Source organism: Peromyscus eremicus, chromosome 4 (genome assembly GCF_949786415.1).
Source record: "Peromyscus eremicus chromosome 4, PerEre_H2_v1, whole genome shotgun sequence".
Classification (NCBI taxonomy): Eukaryota; Metazoa; Chordata; class Mammalia; order Rodentia; family Cricetidae; genus Peromyscus; species Peromyscus eremicus.
In genome coordinates this window covers 119,822,211-119,842,537 of record NC_081419.1, presented here as the reverse complement: position 1 = coordinate 119,842,537, position 20,327 = coordinate 119,822,211, and the positions used below count along the sequence as shown (strand labels likewise).

General features: G+C 43.4%; 1 protein-coding gene across 1 annotated transcript in view; it reads right to left on the bottom strand.

The window, feature by feature from the left end:
* The window catches only part of Cfap61 (cilia and flagella associated protein 61), a 300,156-nt gene that overhangs the window by 212,949 nt on the left and 66,880 nt on the right, over positions 1–20,327 (bottom strand). The window contains exons 9-13 of the mRNA XM_059258957.1: positions 16,978–17,069; positions 10,718–10,792; positions 6,143–6,327; positions 4,528–4,567; positions 1,378–1,517 (exon numbers count right to left, since the gene is read on the bottom strand). Coding sequence (XP_059114940.1) covers positions 1,378–1,517; positions 4,528–4,567; positions 6,143–6,327; positions 10,718–10,792; positions 16,978–17,069 — 532 coding nt within the window. The remainder of the gene's footprint in view (positions 1–1,377; positions 1,518–4,527; positions 4,568–6,142; positions 6,328–10,717; positions 10,793–16,977; positions 17,070–20,327) is intronic.

Below are 20,327 nucleotides of genomic sequence, written 5' to 3'. Positions count from 1 at the left end.
TGTAAACCACTCTAAAAAATCTCATTTCCATCAGTTCTGTTCCTCTAGAGAACCCTGACTGATAGGGATGCTATGGGCTGATGGGGGAAGAACTGTCATCAACATTCCTATTCAGTGTTGGACCCTGCATGTTATACTGTCTACATGCCGGACAAGAAAGGTCTGTTGGTGCAACAGTGATGCCACTACTATGGGGACAAATAACTGCTTTCTGATTGGCTTTAAAGCCCACTTTACAGAAGGTAACTAATGTCCAGCACTGGAAGCCAGGGGAAACCCCATGACTATAGAAATCATAGGCCCCCACGGGAAATCAACTGCTACTTCATTAAATGGATGTAATGTGCCTGTCATTTCTACTTACACCCATAAAATACTGTTGCCTTCATGAGGAGATACTTCTTTCTCGGTGGGTGAGAGTTATGGCCATGACTCTAACAGCTGAGAGTAAGTGAGTGTTACTAAAGTATATTGGATCACTGCTCAACCATAAATGGAAGAAAACAGTAAGACATTTCTATCACCCTTTCCAAGCCTCAGGGAACATTTTCAAAGAAAGCAAAGGAAGAATGTAAGATCCTGGGGAAGAAGTGGAGTGTTGTTATTCCCCATGAGAGAAGAAGGATGCTCATAAGATTCAGCTATGGAAATGTACTGGACTCACAAAGCTGGTACTCAGAAAGGGAGAAGATCCACAAGGCTCCTTCCCAAGGTTATATAAGCAATGAATAATAGCTGGGAGAGAAGAGAGTATTTTGGAAGAGCTGGCTACAGGCTGGGCAGAACCTCTAGGAATATAGCTTTAGAGTCATCACCCACGCTAGCTGGACTTTTCAGTGATGCAATGGCCTCTGAGTCACTCACATCTCTGTGAGTAACTCCTAACCTATGTTCCTGGAAATAACCCGTGTGAACTCATTGCCACAAGCTAGATTTTGTAGATCATTTCTTTGGTCTGCTGCTGATGTCTTATCTGGGATGAACAGACACAAATTATTACTTTTTGTTGCTATGATAAAATACTATGATCAAAAACAAATTACAGAAGAAAAAGTTTATTTTGACTTATGGTTCCTTAGGGGGGAGTCCACAATGGCAAATGAGGCATGGAAGTTGCGAGGCAACATCTTCAACCACGTGCAGAGGAGTACAGATGAGAAGTAGGGCCAGGCTACAAACTCTCCAACTTGCCCCCAGTGGCATACTTCCTCCTCCAAGTCTCTACCTTTTAAAGGTTCGACAACCTCCTCCAAACAGCACCCCCTCCTGAAGACCAAGTGTTCCGATCCCTGAGCCTATAGGGGACATTTGTCATTCAAACCAGCACGTCACAGTATCATTCTCCCAGGAAGTCACACAACATATTAGTTCATTTACCTGAGCAATCCGGCTCGATGGAACACATAGAGGTCATGCTCCAGGGTGCAATTGTTGAATGGGACGACCTTCACAAAGTTCTGGATGAGGACAAACTCAGGTGTGAGATGCGGCACAGATATCAAGCAGAAGTTCTTATGCTAAAAAAAAAAAAAAATCAACAGGACATTCGGAGAGCATAAGAAGCCGTTTATTATTAAACAAATTCGTGCTATAAAACACTACGGGAAATAGAAGTGAAACAAAGCACAAGCTGCACTTTTCTACCGTTTGGAGAGTCAGTAATAAAACTCATGGAGCCAAGCAGCTAGGAGAAGACAGGGGAGACATCAGTGAGGCTGACTGAGAGCAGAACAAATGACTGTAACATAGAGTGGCCCATCAGAGGTACTCTTTTACAGAAGCAGATTCTTGCTATTGCAGCTGCTTTTAGACAGGGCTTCACTGTGCAGCCAAACCTGGCCTCTAACTCATGTCCTCCTGCCTCAGCTTCCCAAGTTCTGGGATTACAGGTTTTGAGGTATGTGCTACCACATTCTACTCCTAGCACTTGATCTCACTGATTTGTTTAATTTTACAGCTCTGGAGATTGTACCCAGAGCCTGGCATATGCTGGGCAAGAACTCTACCACTGAGCCTTTTCACCAAGAACTCTACCACTGAGCCTTTTCACCAAGAACTCTATCACTGAGCCATCTCACTAGCCTTTGTTTAGTACCTTTTATTTTATTTTTTTAATTTTGAGAAAAGTTTCACTAGTTGCCCTGGCTGGCCTTAAACTTCTCTCTGTAGTCCATGCATGTCTTGAACTCACACTCCTCTTTCTTCGGTCTTCTGGGTTTCTGGATTATAGGCCTGTGCTACGAAACCCCTAGATTTTTAAACTAAGAACATTCGAATTTAGGGATTCAGTTTTATCAGTCAGTAAATGAGACAGCATGGTATCATAACAAGGGCCTTGAACTTAAGGAATGAGATTTATACAAGCCTTGGCCTCTCCTCTCAAAAACGTGGGTGGCACTCCAGGCCTTTCTGCCTGTGAAGCCCTTTGCTTATACAGGAATCCTTTGTCATGACATCATCTTTTTGAGGTGATCATCAAAAGGCAATCATGAACCCCAGAAGACACAGGAGAATTGGCAAGTCCTGACAGATGCCATTTACCTTTCTAGACCTTGCTGTCCCAGACAACAGCCAGTGGTCACAGGTAACCAATCAGAGCTTGCATTGTAGCTGGTGTAACTGAGAAACTGAAATCTTAATTTAATATTACTTAATTAATTAAACTTCATTAACTTAAATTTTAAAGACTGGTACCAAATTTCATTTATTGAACAGGTTTTTGTTTGTGTGGGAGTCATGTTGATCTATCCACCCCAACTTGAATATACAAAGTTTCTTATCCAACTGCAAATCTCATGAGACCTAACAGAACTAAGCACTGCTGATGAAGATTCAGTTCTTATACTGAGGTATGCTGCAGTCTAAAAGCACCGTGCTTTAAGGCTTAGTGTGAGATGGAGAAAATAAAACAGCTCCTCAGCAGTGTTGACACTGACTGCAAGCTGCAATGGCTGCATCTGAGACATTCAAGTGGTGAGATACGTTCTTAGCCGGGGCTGCATTTCTTCCTTTTTACTCTTTGTTTGAGCGGCAACTGGAACGTTCACTCCAGTGTCTAGGACTGCACAGCTCGAGGCTGTCTGTGTTCCTCGAAGCCACTTGATCTTGCCCCAGGTCCCCACAGAAGCAGCCTGCTCTTCCCAGAGCTAATTTGTCCCTCTGGGACTTCGCCTCCTCTTGAACCCTGTGAAGGTATTACTTGGGCTAATCCAAGGCCCTCGGGACATTTTGCAGCCCCAAGGAGTGAGTCATTATTTGACCTTATCTTCCTGCTTTCTAGCAAAATAACACAGCTTCTTCCAGAGCGACTGTAGAATCACAATGCTGAGCTACTCAAGCTGAAAATAAGAACTGGGTGCCAAGTCTCAGTGGGCTTCCTCGGGGAGGGGAGGAGGGTACTGATGATAATGAGTCGCTTCAGCTTGGATTTGAGGGATTAAGGGTGAAGTAATGAAGGTATTTTGTTCCTGTATCCTTATATCCCCAAGTCAAATAGAGTCAAAATGTAAACAGGTCCTCTGCCCATTAAAATCCAGTCTTACTCTTAGAATGTGGATGTTAAAATAGGAACGAAGCTCAGTGAAATGTCTTTAAGGCATCTTTAAGGGAACCAGCTTTGAAAATTCTTTGTTAGGATTAATCCACATTGCTTTATGAGCTTTGAAAATGCTTAAAAATCAATTTAAAGAAACCACAGTGGAGAATACATTGCCCTATTCTAAGGCTTTTTTTGGTTCTGAAAAAATGAGAAAGTAAAATCTAAGATCACATAATAATTAAACTATATTTTTTGCCTCAATATAACAAGTAGAAAGGACATATGAAACAACAGATACTCTGCTTGAAGTACGCCCACTGAAAAGTACACTTGTACGTGTAACGGTACAGGTAAGCATCAGAAAGTTCCTTCTGAAGACTTACTGTATCCCTTATTGTTGTCCTCTACCTCCTTTCCTCCCAATGGTAAGCTGGTGGCTAGGAGCCCCATCCCCAGACAACCATGGGACAATGGATAGGCTCAGAGTCCCTATGATGGAGGAGGATGTCTTCACTTTGATCTCAGACTTGATGCCAGACATGGGCTGAGCCCCTTCTACATGCCAGCCACCACGGCAGGCCCCAGCCAACCTCGAGATCAACCACAAGTTTCCTCTTTCCCACCTGCTACAAAGCAATATATTGATGCCAGGATAGTTTTGTATATCATAAACCAGAAAGTAATCCAATAATCAAAGGTACTAAGGATTCCTAACTGCTGGCATTCTTACATGTAACTGTGAATTATTTAATCAGAATAAAACACTAGAATGCTGTCTCTAAAAGAAATGATCGCACAACAGACACATTACTGAAAAATGACCATAGTTTCTATTTTTAAGAGTTCATGACACACCACTTGACTGTCTTTTCAGAACAGGGAAGCAGTTCAAGACTCAATATTCACAGCATTTTAAATGTCTGGACAATATTCTTCTATAACTTAACTACAAAACCAATTATATTACTCTAAATTCAACATGTACTCACGGGAAAAAGACTGAAAACAAAACTCATAAAATCCAGGGACCTATAAACAAGATAGTGAACAATGTTACTGGATCGCAAGTAAATGTAGCATCATGAGACAGTACATTATGCACCCTAGCCCCTTTCAGGAAGTCGCTAGCCAGTAGTGTCTAATCACTTGCGTAGGTGAATGCTAATCACTTGTATACACCACATTCTTCATATAGCAGCAACCTGGAAGTCTCTTTGGACACTCTCACAGTGACCAATAATATCTGTGCAATTTAAAGCCAATACTAATGAGGGCCATTCTGTAGACACGGTCTTCCCCTTTCTTCTTGGAAGGGTTAAGGGGAGATCTGGCTGTGTGATAGGCTATTTTGATCTTTTTTATTTTTATCTGCAAAGTTTTCTAAATAGCCACATTTGTACTTTCATAGGCAAATTATAAGTTGTCATCAAACTAAATAAAAAATAACTGTCTAGGCAAATTTTTATCTAAAAACATAGAGAAAATAAGCATAAAAATATAGATGATCATTCCAGGCTCTATTTAGTCTACACTGTAATATAGAAAGATTTCCCTTTTCAACCTCCACGAGCTCCCTAAAAGTTGAACATTTAATATTAAAAACCATACTTCTAGATTTAAAAGGTGGGGGTTATTTTTAAATGCACCCACTAAAAATGAAATGACCAGCGCTGTCTTTGGTTATCTCAAAGGTACTATAGAATCTTCTGCTCTATCAAAATGTGCACATATTTTCCTCTTCAAGATATTTTGTGGATAATGTTGTGATAGGTGATTGCTGAAGGAGATGCTGCATTTGGGCATCCGGCAGTGGTCCCTATTCAGACTGAGAAAGCAGGGGCCACAAACATGGCATACACAGGTGCTCTTGAGGGACAGGAAGTGGGAGGCAGGCTTTGTCTGCCAGACGTCATGCCTCCTTCTTCCAGTAGCTTTCCTGAATTGCAGGGTGTTCCTTTTACCCCTTCTCATATCTTACATTTTGCTGTGTCTCCTCTTCCAGATTAAGGGTGGAGCACAAGGCAACAGACTGAAGAAACATTGAAGAATGGCTCAAGGACCTTCCCTGGCTCAGGGGTGAGCACCGAGTCACCCAGTGCTCTTGAAACTTTGGCTGGAAATCTCAGCCCTAACCAGAAAGCCTTCTGTGGGATTCTAATGTAGACCTGGGACTGTCCCTATCTTCTGAGACTGGGACCAACAGCAGGGAGCCCGGGTAAACTAACATGAGTCCTACCACTGGACTTACTCTCAGTTGTCTCAGCCTTGTTTCAAATAGATTTTTTGTTACCTGCACCCAAACGCAGTACAGATTCAAAGACTCCGAGAACTGCACACTGTATCAAATGGAAACAGTATATGGCTACCCAACAGGAATTTTCAGATCTTCAACTGTGGTACAGGGGAAGTAGAACTGGCCACAGATTTTTGTCCCATTCTGTAGGTCTTACCCAAATTTATGGACTAGAATCTCTGGGTAGGGTCAAGGAATCTGTTGTTTTAAGGTTCCCAGGATATGGAGTTTGGTTTAAAGACCACATGCTCTGAAAAACTACTGCCTAAGAAGTTCTTAGCACAACAGACAAATTGGAGATCAGTACTTGCCTTGCCTCATATTTCTCATCAATACAAAAGAGCTGAATACAAAATGCAGCAGATTCTCCCAGGTAGATGGGGCGGAAGTGGGAGGATTCCTCCGGGAACAGGAAGGATGGCAGGGAGCTCTCACTGCTCAAAGTGAGGTCCTCGTCACCCACCACGGAAGTCACGCTGAACTTCTGTTCCACATCCTAGAGCAAGGAGAGAGGGGCAAGCCGGGGGACCACTGAGGTTCAATGGACTAATGGTTGCACTGCCTCTACACGTCCTGTTAATACAATGCCTGTGACTGTCTCCTCGGACAAGACCATCCCAAGAGGGTCCATCTGAAGACCTTCTTAATGAGATTCAAATGTTCTCACACAAAGGCCAGAAAACAAATTGTTCCACTGGGTAAAGATTAGTGTGGTGGTACTGTATTATACATATTAAACCCGTCAGCAAGTGAGTTCGGTCTTGAAAACTGGTTCCATTAACATTTTGTGGTACTGGAATTTCTGGACCTTTAGAATGTTCAGGTGATTCTGGGAAAGAGATGGAGCCCAGAAAGGTCTACTTGACCTCAGCCACCAGGGAAGTTAATACTGGAGACATCCACTCCGATTTGGGGGGTTAAACTTGATTCGTTCTGAGTTTCTTCTGGAATTTTATTAACCAAAGTAACACAAGCATATAGTCAAAATACTAGCAGTAAAGAAAACCAGCTGTCCCCTCCCTCCACCTCCCTACCCTCCCATCAGGTATCACGTTTAACCTTTTTGTTTCTTGGGGTACTTATCTCTATTTCTGAAAAACATGCTTATGCTGTTATTCCTTAATTCATCAATTTAAATTTTTTCTTATTGAACACTGAAATGATGGATATATTTAGGTCACTTCCACCATTCCTTGCCTGCATTCTGTCCCTACAGAACAATTAAATTACATTTCTCATTACGTCAGTATTGACACTGTTACGATATACTGTAGATCACAGAATATAGATATTGTTATGATACATTATTACATGTGTTAGGATATATTGTTGCCACCACGAACAAAGTAGTATAACATAACTCCATTCTCATTTGTGTACTTTATTTTTATTTCCTTGGTTTCTAAATTTTTTCATGTTTTGTAAGATTTGAGAAGTGTTGGTCAAATGTTTTCTAAGCAATCAGGTCTAGGCAATAATCTATGAGCGTCACTGTTTCTCTCCCCTGCCTATTCAGGACTTGGGGCTTGTAATGGTTTGAAGGGAAAATGTCCCCCAGGGTCAGGTATTTAAAACTCAGGACACACTTGGAGATACTGTTTGTGAAGGTTTAGGAGGTGTGGCTTGCTGGAGGCGTATATATTACTGGGGGCGGGCTTTGAGAGCATCCAGTCTTGCCCAACTTCCTGCTTCCTGTTAAAGAAGTGATCTCTCAGCTGCCTGCTCCCGCCGCTGTGCCTGCCACTTCCTGCCATACCTCCCCACCATGATGGCCCTCTAGCCCTCTGGAACTGTAAGCCCAAATAAACTCTTTTGGTCACAGTGTTTTATCAGAGCAACAAAAAAGTTACTAATACAAAGCTCTCCCAGCCTACAGTTCTAACCTTCAGGAGAGACTGAGGCAGGAAAACAGTGGCCCTCAAAAAGTGTGTCTGCATCCCCAGAACCTGAGGACATGTACCTTACAGGGACACAGGGCTTTATTCAAACGGATATGATACAATGACAAGGGAGGCAGTGTGCTCAGATAGGGGTAGGGAGGTGCACTGTTGGGGCCTGAAGATACAGGAAGAGGGCAAAGGGCAAGGAATGCATATGCCCTCCGGACACTGACAGGGTAAGGGAACAGAGTCTCCCCTAGATCCCTCAGAAATAACCCTCCACCTACACTTAGAGGCTTAGTGCACTGAGACCTGTCTGGGAATTCTGGTCTCTCGGCCTGGAAGCCCACGGGCACAATTGTTTTAAGCCACCAAGTTGTAGTAATTGATTACAGCAGCGACAGAATACTCCAACAAACACCTGGCTTCCGGCTTGCAGGAGCAGCTGGGGCTCCTTCATCTGAAATGGAGAATTGCACTTTCTCTGTCCACAGCCCTTCACCATCAGACAGCCTTGTGGAACATGGAGTCATGTTTTCTTGGTTTCTCCAGGGAATACTTACCGGGTCATTTCCCCTGGGGTGTGGCTGGTCAGCTATGTAGTGTGTGCAGGGGATTTGGGGCCCAGGCTACTCGGCACCAGGCTGCCAGACAGACCTCTGTGCTCAGCTTCCTCCCTGACCTGCCCTCGGCAGATCCCCAAGCCCTTGTGCAGAGTTCACACCACTGTTACTAGTCTCCTCTCAGACCCCTTCCCCCCTCTCGCAGGTCTGCTAAGCCAGTGCAAACTCCTTCATCGATTTTCTTGATTCTAAATATTTTTAAAGTGCTTATCTTCCAATAACTCCCTTCCAGCCTGTTGTCTTTGTGGATCTGTGCCCTTTTCACTTCTTCACTGTCATTTCAGTGTTTTGTGGGGGTTTTTCTGGACGGGTCGGGAGATAAACATGGGAAATCGATCTTCCTTGCTTACCTACATGTCCTCAGGGGGTCTAACGGGTTCTGGTCCTCCCTTCCTATTCCATCCGTGTTTGGGTCTATAAAGTAGTGGCCTCACTCTTAGGAATAATATTAGAGAGAGAACTGTCACCTCCCACTGAATCTCTACTCTCCTGCCTGGGGCACAACAATGGCCTAGGGTTGGAGGTGTCTTAGTGTAGGCTCCTCAGAGGCAAACCTAAGCTCCAGGGCTCAGCAGCTCCCAAGAACCTCTGGGTAGAGAGAAAGGAAGTGAGGCAAGGAAGCGAAGGTCACCAACACAGGCCTTTCAAGGAGGGGCTTCTCACCATGGACTCCATCCTGAGCACTGCCTCAGAGGTACAGGAGCTGGGGTGTTGATTCCCCAGTGACTCTCCTCTCCTGGGTGCTCCTGACAGTGAGTCGGAGCTAGGCGCCTTTAGCCCTCTTCTTGGGGTGCTGATGGACACTAAGTGACAGAGGGCAGAGGGTGGAGGTCCAGCAGCAAATGCAAAAGTGGACCTGTCCCCATACAGTGCCATCTCAGGCTGACAGCACATCCTGCTGCCCCACCCCCACTCTTTCTTGCCGATAGCACAAACTCCTGAGTTGGTCAGTGTCAAGGGATTAGACAGCAGGGGGTCTGGCCTTCTGACAGAACTCTGACTGCTGAAGCAACATTCAGTGTTTGCCCCTTGCCCTCATGGATCTGCTAATTCTTTTGGCCTGGGCCTCCCTCAGAGATGCTCGAGCTTCTAGAGACAGCAGAGTGCAGCAGCCTGTCACCAGGAGGCCCTCTGGAATCCGGAAGAGGTTTGGCCTTGTTCTTGTCACTGGGCTGGAAAGGGCAGATCATGTCAATCTCCTACTCAAGAAACTACAATGCCTTCCTCTGTTCCTTAGAAGCTCAGAACCCTGAGTAGGACCACAGGGCACTGGGATCTCAAAACTCCCATTTATGGGCAAGAAACAGATGACATAAGGCATGAGTGGAACCAGTTTGACAGAGGAACCGTGTTAGGGTGTAAGTGGGATGAAGGAAAGTAACAAAGATGCCCTAAAGACAGCCAAAGAGGAAGGTGCTACCAAGTAAACCTTGGTTAACCAAATGAAGCTTGGCTTGAGCCTGCAACAAGAGGGAACTGTTACAGACCCTAAGAAGCACGTAAGTGTAACTATAACTCTTGCTTGATAACTGTTCTATTAGATGTAATTTTACTGTGTTAAAGTTAAAACTTCCCTTTTTGATTAGACAGAAAAGGGGAAGTGCTGTGGAATGTCTTTCCATATGCTGTGAATATGTGTTGCTCTGATTGGTTGATAAAGCTGTTTGGTCTATGACAAGGCAGCTTAGAGGGAAGCAGGAAATCTAGGAGAGAGACAAGAAGAAAGGCAGAGGCGGAGGAGACACCATCCCACCATCCAGGGAGCAGCATGCAATGGCACACAGGTAAAGCCATGGAACACATGGCGACATATAGATTAATAGAAATGGCCAGTTACAAGAGCCAGCTAGCAAGAAAATTGAACCATAATTGATATAAGCCTCTGTGTGTTTACTTGGGTCTGAGCAGCTGCAGGACTGGGTGGGACACAGGAAAACTTACAGCTACACATACGTGCACATACTAAAGTGTATGTACCTGGGCATGTGTATGCATATGATAGTTATCTGCATATATCACATGGTATGTACCTGTATGTGTGTAGGGGGGTGAACAGAACAGAGGAGGTACTGTAATAAGTGTTTTATCTCTCCAAAGTTTCTCTTTGGGCACAGAATCAAAAAAAAAGATGATTACTTATATAAATAATTGAAACACAAACAAAATATAACTTGCAGTTTGAGCTGTGCAGAGGGTGTGAGATTAGGGATTAATTACCGTGGGGTCACTGTTACCCAGAGCTAACCCAAGGCCAACAGTAGCTATGTGCTGGGGAGAGGCAGTGGAGGGCTAGAGGAGGAAAGGGCACACCAAGGCTGAAGGGGAAGGAGGGAAGCTCACCAGCCAGCAGGGAGCAAAGGCCCTGTACATGCACAAACCTTACCTGCATTTCATCAGACAATCTACTGAAGGTTCCTGATAGCATATCCTCAAACGAAGATTCTTTGCTCTCTTTCTCCTGCAGAGAACAGTGAGAAGACTTAAGAATCAACCAACCCATGGTGTTGCAGAACTCAAGCTCTACAGTGAGTAGCCAGTGTTTAGACCTCATTGTCTCTGCTAATGGCTAGGAGGCATTGAGAAAGTGATGGAGGCCCAGTTTCCTCATCTGTTAAAAGGAAACAAACCAGCATCCATCTCTCCACTTCATAAGATTTGTTTAAGGGAGAGGGAAGAGGCATATATGGTAGTCTGATAGATGCTCAGGACAGTACAGGCACCTCCTAATTCTCTCTAGATGTTAGTTGTTGACTCTATTATTCTGTATAACCAAGCTTTTTTTTAAAAAATCAGTTTTACTAAAGTATAATTAACATACAATAAACTGCATTCATTTAAAATATGCCTTCTGCCGGGCAGTGGTAGCGCATGCCTTTAATCCCAGCACTCAGGAGGCAGAGGCAGGTGGATCTCTGTGAGTTCGAGGCCAGCCTGGTCTACAGAGTGAGATCCAGGAAAGGCGCAAAGCTACACAGAAAAACCCTGTCTCGAAAAACCAATAAACAAATTAATTAATTAATTAAAATATGCCTTCTGAGTTTTAACTTGTGTATTTATCTATAAAACGATTACCCTAGTCAAAATAATGAGCATATGCCTCACTCCCCTAAGCTTTTGCATCTCTCTGTGCCCACTGCTTGCAGTCTTGGAAACAGGGAAACACTCATCTGTTCTTTGTCACCAGATTGGTCTGTGTTTCTTGGAATTGTGGGTATGCTTTTATTGGGAGAGGGGTTGACTTCTATTTCTTTTGACATTAAAAAATTAAATCATCCATATTCTCAAACATCCTGGCAGTTTATTCCCTCATGTTGTTAAGTATGGTCCATGTGTGAATGAGCCACAATTCCTACACACCTACATCAAAATTTAGAATGCTTAATTTTTAAATTTTTGATCATCCTACTAATGCATAGTTGTGCCTGATTATACTTTCAATGTGCATTTCTAATGACTCATTTCTAATGAGGAAGTTGAATATCATTTCATTTAGAAATTTTCTTCTGGGAAGTATTCACTCCAATTCCATATTCATTTCTATCATGATGTTTTGTTTTGTTTGGATTGACCTTAACATCAGGACCATGTTACCTAAATACAAGAATTTTAAAATCTATCTTGAAGCCAATTTGTTTCAATCCTACAACTTTGTTGTAAATTTCCTGACTGCTAAGGGTCCCTCCTCTTTCCATATGAATTTTCTGTTTTAATTTCCATACTATTCCTGCTAAATTTGGACTAGGGTCTTGCTGAATCTATAGAGCAATTTGGGAAACTGACATCTTGACAAATATCAAGTCTTCAAATCTATGAGTAAAGGATATCTCACTGGTTTATTTCTTTTTTCAGAAAGGTTTAGCAGTTGTCAATGGACAGATCTTAAACATCTTTTATTAGACTTCTCTCCAAATATTTCCTATATTTTTACTATTCTAAATGGCATGTGTTTCTATTTCTGTTTGTGTGCTGCTGTTATATAAAGATATTAATAAACATCTATAAAAGCTAATTTTCAGTGTCACCTTGACTGGCTAGGAGGTTGTAATGGATCCTGCATGTCTGTGAAGGCATTTTGAGAGAAAATGAAGAGGGGAAGAACCCTGAAAATGTGGGTGGCACAATCCCATGGGTTTGTGTCCATATGCAATAAAAGGAGAAGGCCAGCAAAGAGTGAACATTCTTCTTTTCACTGCTTCTTGTCTACCACAGAAGCTTCTCTGTCACATACTTCCTGCAGCATTGGGGTTCTGCCTCTTAATAGGCCCAGAAACACAGAGCCAAGTGGTTATGGAATGAGTCCTCCAATACTCTTGAGTCAAAACAATCCCTTCCTCTCATTAGCTATTTCCATCAGGTATTGGGTCACAACAGCAAGAATGTAATTCATGTGAGACAAAGTAAAGTTTATGCATCAACATGTATACATTTTTGAAATTTGCTAAATAAGTACTAATACTATAGCTGTTTTGTGCATTTCCTACATAAATGATCATAACAAAATGCAGTTTAGCTTTCCTTAAAATACTAATTCTTTTTTTTTTTTTCATATTTTGTACACTGGCTTTAGCCCATCAGTACAACGTTGAATTGAGGTGGTAAGTGAACAAAGTCAGAGAGAGAAAGAGAGTTCATCTGTCACCATTAACTAACAAGTTAACTGTCTTTTTAAATGTACTTTATCAAATTAAATTCCATTATTCCTAATTTTCTGGAAGTTTTTAAGGGGAATGGATGCTAAATTTTCAAATTCCTTTTTTGGATTTATGAGGAAAATGTTTGTTTTTGTTTGTTAATATAATAAAATATATTGATTGTTTTCATGTTTAGACAGTCTTGTATTTCCAGAACAGATCATCTTAAATCATGACTATCATCCTTTTTAAAAATATTGGCTTGGTTTATGAAATTTTGTTTGTTTGTTTGAGACAGTATTTCATGAAGCCCAGGCTAGCCTACAGCTCTGTATCTATCTCAAGCTTGTTTTGAACTTGTGCTTCTGACCCCACCTCTTAAGTGCTTGGATTAGATCCACGCACTGCCATGCCTGACCACTCCGACCCTACACCTCAAACAGTGAAATAACTTTATAACTTCACTTTTCCTATGTTTTGGCCTTTTTGTCTTCAAAGGGAAGGCCACTGGACACATCTAGTCAGCAATCTTGTGTTATGTGATATTTTGTTTGTGTTTATAACAAATAAAGCTTGCCTGGAGATCAGAGAAGCAGAGCAGCCAGCCACCAGAGACTTCTTACCTCTACAAAATTTTGGACCATTTTCATTTGGGGTTGATTAATGGATTTATCTCTGTTTGAGGTGCTATATATGGTACCAGTGTTTTGAGTATATGGTAATTTTTACTGGATTCTAAACATTGTGGATATGTCTCCATTCTTACAACTATTCTTAGACTTTGAGACTCAGTTAAGTTACTTGGAAACAGTTTGACCCTTTTGGCCCTTGGGTCATTAGAGAGACCTGGAATGGTGCTTTCTCTAGAACTAACTATTCTCATTACACGTGTGTACTTTCCCCGTACCTGGTCAAGTTTGTTGAGTCCAGACACCATTCCCAGCCTGTAAGCCTTAGGCACTGCTGGCTCTCATCCCCTGGGAAGGTTCACTGCTCACGTCTGACCTCAGTAGTTTCCTTACACACATGCTCTGACCAGTGCTCAACTGAAGACTGAAAAGCAATCCTTCCCACATGGATGACACTGCTCACTCTCTGGGCAGTTCTCTCCTCTCCACTGTTCTGTCTTTGTGGCTATTTGCTTGATTCTCACGTGCTGTGAGGTGGCCTGGAAACTTTCTGAGGCCAGTAGGGTGGGACAATCACAGATTCACTCACTTTGTTTCCCATCTCAACAACATCAGGATCCTTTGCTATCATAGACAGAGCGCTATCTTGAGAATGCTTGTTTCGTGTATTTTAGACCTTTTTTGGGGGAAGGGTTGTTTGAGGACAGTAAATGTGATGTCTACTGCAGCACCACATAAAGTGTTCCATTTTAGACACAAATAGAGGTCTCTTGCCTTTCTTTGAAATGCCACTCATGAGTTCCACTTCCCTCCATTATCCAGGCCCTCCAATCTTCTTTGAAAGTATCCACTCTTCTTTTGGTCCTCTCTTCTTGGTGTCTTCCACCTTCTCCATGCCTTTCCCAAAGAGCCTCCTTCCATTACATACAACCTCTCGCAGGCTGGTGCTAAACTCTGGTTTGGGGGTTCCCTCAGCACTTAGCAGGGTGCCTGACCATTATGATCACTGGATCCATGTGGATAAAACGGTACTTGAAATATGATACCCAATTATTACACATTGAGACTTTTTGTGGCTTGGGGCAACCAGCAAGCATTCTTCCATAGAGAATGAAAATTTCCACAACATGAAAACTGGGGAGGATAATCCAGGGGACCTAGTGCGAAGACTCAGGTCCTCCTTTCTTCTTCTCCCCAATATTAGTGTGTGTGTGTGTGTGTGTGTGTGTGTGTGTGTGTGTGTGTGTGTGTGTTGATTGGCAAGGGGTACTTTTTCTTCTCTGGTGTAAGGCTATAAAGGAGGGGGAAAGGAGGTGCTGGGACTCAAGAAACCATAGTTCTTCAACTCCCCATAATCCTGAAGGAGTCAGTCAAGCACAAGTTGATGGGACTATACCATACTGTACAGTCCCGCTCAGAGTTTACCCATGTTGAGTGCTAACACAGTGCCAGGATATTAGCAGTAACCTAAAGGTGAACCCAGTCATTTCACCCACACCTGCCTGACCCACTTCTTGAGGTCTTCTAAGGAGGGGACCTGAGTGGCCAAGCTCCTGAGGACAATGGGACATGCACTGATTTATATGAGTGTATGAGGAGCTAGAACCTGCCCCTCAAATACAGGCATTTTTAGACACTGGTAACTCAAATGGAGCCATGGCTGGATTCCTGGGTCCACCCATTAGCCATATCTACCTCATCACATGACTAGTTCAGGACTCCCTGGGAGTGAACTCATCCCCTGGTACAGGTCTGGGCAGCAACACACCACTTGCTCCGTTTGAGCCACACTGGCAGCAAGAAGGTAAAGGAAAGCTCATCCTGAAATCACACAAGTGAAGCCCGCCAGCTCTCCAGGAAGCAGGGACAGGAGTCTCTGTGGTGTAGCAAGGCCCAACCAGGGCAGGAAGGAACATGCTGGTGCATTTGACGGTGTGGAGCCTGGATGTTTCTTCAGAGACTCTGGATTGCCTAATCAGCTTCCCATGAGCAGCTTCCTCTGCCTTAGCCTCCTCTAGTCAGGGAATGTTCAGGAAGGAAGGTGGAGAGGAACTGGTGGCATCTTGAGCTGGGAACAGAACTTGGCAGTGTTGTTCACATGATGCTGGCTTTACAAATACATAAAATACAAGAGTTATAGGATCACGGAGACTTGCACTAGCTTCCAGAAAGCCACAGAGGCCAGGCACTGTGTGGCAGGGTCAGATGCCCTGAAGGGTGTCCCTGAGAGATCACTGTATGGTGCTGAGATAATGATGCTTCAGTTGCAAGGAGACATCAGGATCTGGAGACACCAGGGCTATGGAAAAACTCACTTAAGTTACAAGCACGGACTGGAGCCGGCCTAGAAGAAATGTCATGTTGCTACAGGTGGCAGAGCTGGAAGAGTGGCACCACCCAGGGTTGCTGGAGTTCAGATGATACCACCAAGAGCCCAAGATGCTGGGCACACAACAGTATTTGCTGTTTGCCCTGCTGGGTTTTCGTTTTGCTTTGGTTTTCCCTTGCTTATGTGCCTAGTCCTTTCTTTCAGAAGAGAGATTTTACTCTGTGCTAGCATATATTAGGAGTATGTAATATTTTTTTATTCTGTAGGGGCTCACAGGTAAAAGACCGCCTTGAATCTTCTTCCACAGGAACTGGACTTTTGAACACTGTTCGGACTGGTACAGACTATGGGAGCTCTAGAAATACATTAAATGCACTTTTTCATATGAGATGGCCATGAACCTTTGAGGACCATCAGTACAGTGTAATAGCTAAAAGTGACATATTTGGGTATCGAGTTGACAAGGTGTAGACTTGTGATTATTAATTAGCATTCACCTAGAAGATACTCCTCTGAGTGTATCTTTGAGGGCATTTCCATAGAAGGGAAGTCCTACCTTGGATATGGATGGCACCATCCCATGGGCTGGGGTCCCAGACTGAATTCTGGAAGGGGAGGAGGAGGAAGCCAGTATTCATCTCTCTTCCTCTGATTCCTGAATTCAGAGGCAGTGTGATCAGCCGCTTCACACTCCCACGGCTTCACACTCCCATGGCTGTGCCATCCTGGCCATGATAGCCTATAGCCTCCTCACACTGCGAGCCCAAACCAAATCCCCCTTGCCAAGGCTGCTTTTGCCACGTAGTTGTCAAGAGTAATGAGGAAGGTAACAAATACAGGATGAAGTTCCATCCCGGCCTGCATTCTAGAGCGTGCCCACGAGGCTTGCCCATTACCAATGGATGCAATCTCACCGCCTTAGTGTTAAGGGGGGCCTTTCTGCAGTAGATGACAGAATTCAGGGATGATCCTAACACCAAAGCCCCATTCAGTGTCACAGAGTATCCCCAGGCCCATCCCCATCCCTCAGGCCTGGGCAAGGAGTGTCCCTTACCTGTGTCTCCACTATGGCCTCTGAAGAAGCAAATATCCCTGGTTCCTCAGCTACCTTCTGAGAACCCTGGCTGTCACTCTTGATTTCAGTATCTTGGAAAGAAAAGGTAGAGTAAGGGCAGAAAGTAAGTGATAAGCAACCTACAACACCACAGGAAGCTGGGGAGCATGCGCAAGTGCTTTTAAGTAACGGTGCATCTGCAGCTGTCTATTCCAGAGAAACTGGAAAAGAGCACGGAGGTCTGCCGCCCACCCTGATCCTCGCGCTGACACTCAGATTCTAGGCTACTTCCTCTTCAGCCCTTCTCTGCCTCGTCCACATGATGAAGATGAAACCATGCTGCCCCAGGGAAGCCGCACAGATGAAATGATGCACACAAAGGGCATGTGCCCGACACGCAGGAGTCCCCAGCCTCTGCCGAGCTCTGGGTAACAGGCTCCTTTGATGTCAGGCCCCTTTGAAGTTTATAAACAACTTCTTGGATGGCAGGCTTTGAAACAGTCCTAAATTAGAAGATGGAAATACCACAATTTACTATACGGTGCTCTCTGAATGCCAAAGATTAGGAAAGGGCTGTTCCTCTTTGGAAATACCATCAACTTAAGGTCTGCCAGTGACACGGGTATTAGCATTTCTTCGCTCTTTTCCTTTCCCTAGTCTCTTCCTCCTTTCCCACCTTCTACCCTCAACCCCATGGCCCTTTCTTGCCCTCTCTAATCCTTTGTCAGGATCATGCTATGTCGCCCAGGCTAGCTTTGAACTCACGCTCTTCCCACTTCAGCCTCCAGAGCACTGGAATTATAGCTGTATGCAACCATGTCAGCTCCCTTTTCTATTTTCTAAGTGAGAACTGGAGCTGAGCAGTTGTTATAATATGCTCTGTAAAATAAGGAATTTGGGCATTCTTTACAGGCTTCATCTATAAAAATTACAATGGGAAAATCGCCTATTTACCATACAAAGGCCTCCTCCCTCCCAGACTCTCCCTCTTTCTGCCTTCTCTCTCTTCCACTCCTTTCTGTCTCCAAGTCATCCATGCCCTAGCCGGGCATGTGAGATCATCACAGTAGGGATGTTTTTCCTGCCTCCTGCCTCACTTAGGCCTGCTCCATTGAGGGACCTCAGCAGTGACTTCTGCTCTCCCCCTCTGATGGGTCACAGCTCAGAGCAGCACAGACGCTCTGCTTGTAGGCATGAGGCACCCTGGGTCCTCTGAATGTCCCAGGGATGTAGTCAGTGTGAGAAAGCTGCTCTGCCTTCACAGTTTTAACTGTCCCATCAGACACTGCAGAGTCCGGGACAGCTCATGATTCTCTCTGCTTCCTTCTCTGGCTAGCTTATCTTTCAACACCCATCACCAGGATGACTCCTACAGACATTGTTCAACCCAAACTACTGGGCCACGAATGTCTTCTACCTACTTTTGACAAAGATGTGGGTAAGTGAAATACAGTGAGAGTCTCAGAGAAAAAAGTGATACCCGAAGAGGTTTCAGAAAGCAATAATGCTGAAAGTCCTAATGGGAGAGACTCATATCCAGACATGAAATGTAGCTCATCGGCCATGAAGAAGTGTCCTGAGAAAAGTCAGAATCCTTCTGAAGAAGGATGCTTCAAGGAAAGTAAAACCTAAGGTGTCTCTAGCCCCTGAGTGTGTCCTGTGCTGGGATTCCTAGCACTTTCATGATGGTAAGTCTGGCCTGCTTTCACAGGCTAATTCACTTAGTTAAAAACACAGAAAGGTGATGAGGTCAAGCAGCTTCCACACAGGTCTCTTCTACGTGAGACCTACTGAGGTGAATATGCAAAAACATTTCCATGATCTGGAAGTTTCCCTCATACCCCTGGGGAGTGGACACACCTATTCCTGACTTCTACTATTATTGATTAGTTTTGTTCCCTGTTTTAAGACACACTCTGTATTTTAAAATGGTAGTTCTTATTTTAAGTTTCAAACTGAAGAACAGAACTAAAAACCTAAGAACATGACCTACTCTATATGTACATTTTTTACAATTACAACAAAATTTCTAAAAAATTTAAAGAACGGATTAGATTTACAATGAACTAATAATCCTGGTGACTTAACCATTTGATAGTCTAATGCTCACAAGACAATTACTAACTACAATGACTAATTGTCTTAGCTAAACTGTTGTGAGGTGTTGAAGCTTATTATTCAGCAGCTGCCACCACTGTCCCCAGAGATGGCTGCATTTCAGAACTGGGCAAGGTGATGCTACATCTCTCTTTCCAAAGTCTCTTGGGTTTTATGAGGTTTAATTAGTTAATGCTCACAATGTACCCTGAGGTCATCAAATGTGACACGCTATCTCAGAAAAGTCAAGGCTGTGGTATTAGGTGACACTCACTGAAAACGACAGCTACAACTTTGTTATTTTATTGTTTCCACCACTTAAGTAGTTTCCAAGTCACAAATAAATTATTCTAGCAGAGGGGGAGACACAATTTTCTACGGTGTTCTCTCTGTGTGATGTTACTTATCTGAAGAGGGTTTACCACAGGCTGGAGGTTGAAGTACCTCCCCGGTACAGGCCACTCCCAATGCACAGCATCCAATGTTGCATTCATAACTATGACTATCTTTAGAGAGGACCCCAGGTTACATACGCTTCAGGCTCCACTAGACTTTGGATCTACCCTGCTGTTTCTAAGATGAATAATAGACAGAGAAGGCAACATAATATACTTTGAAGGCTTCCGAAAGAAACAGTATGTATTTTTATGTTCATTTTAAATATTCATCAAAATCCTATAACTGTTTTTATGCAAGGAAATAAGGTGATCCTAAAGGAGCAAATATGGAGAAAAAGTTGGTAAACAATATTTTACAAAGGAATAGAGTGGTTCAAATTTCCTATACTATAAAGCCAGTCTTTAAACCAGAGGATCATTGAGGTAGGAGTGGAAAAGAATGAACTAAAACAAATATAACCAGACAGGAAATACTGACTGGTGTTAATGATGACATGCCAAGTTGGTAAAAAAAAAGGAATAAGCTATACAGTAGTGCTGGCTGACCGTGTTAAAAAAAGATTTCAGCCCCTATTTTCTAGTGGTTCTCCAAATAAACTGTAGATAAAATTATACCTCAGAAGTTTCAAAATCTATTTGAAATGACTAGACGAAACTTTAGAAGACTATTTCCATGGCCTTGTGGGTGGGACAACCCTTCCCTAGGAATGAGGACAAATGTCACAAGAGAAAAAGGTTGTCAAATTGGCTACACTAAAAATTTCAAGTTCTGTCAAAAAGTATCCTTTCAAAGCTGTTTTAAAAGGAGGCACATGGGGCTGTTGAGATTGGCTCAGGCCCTTGACACCAAGCCTG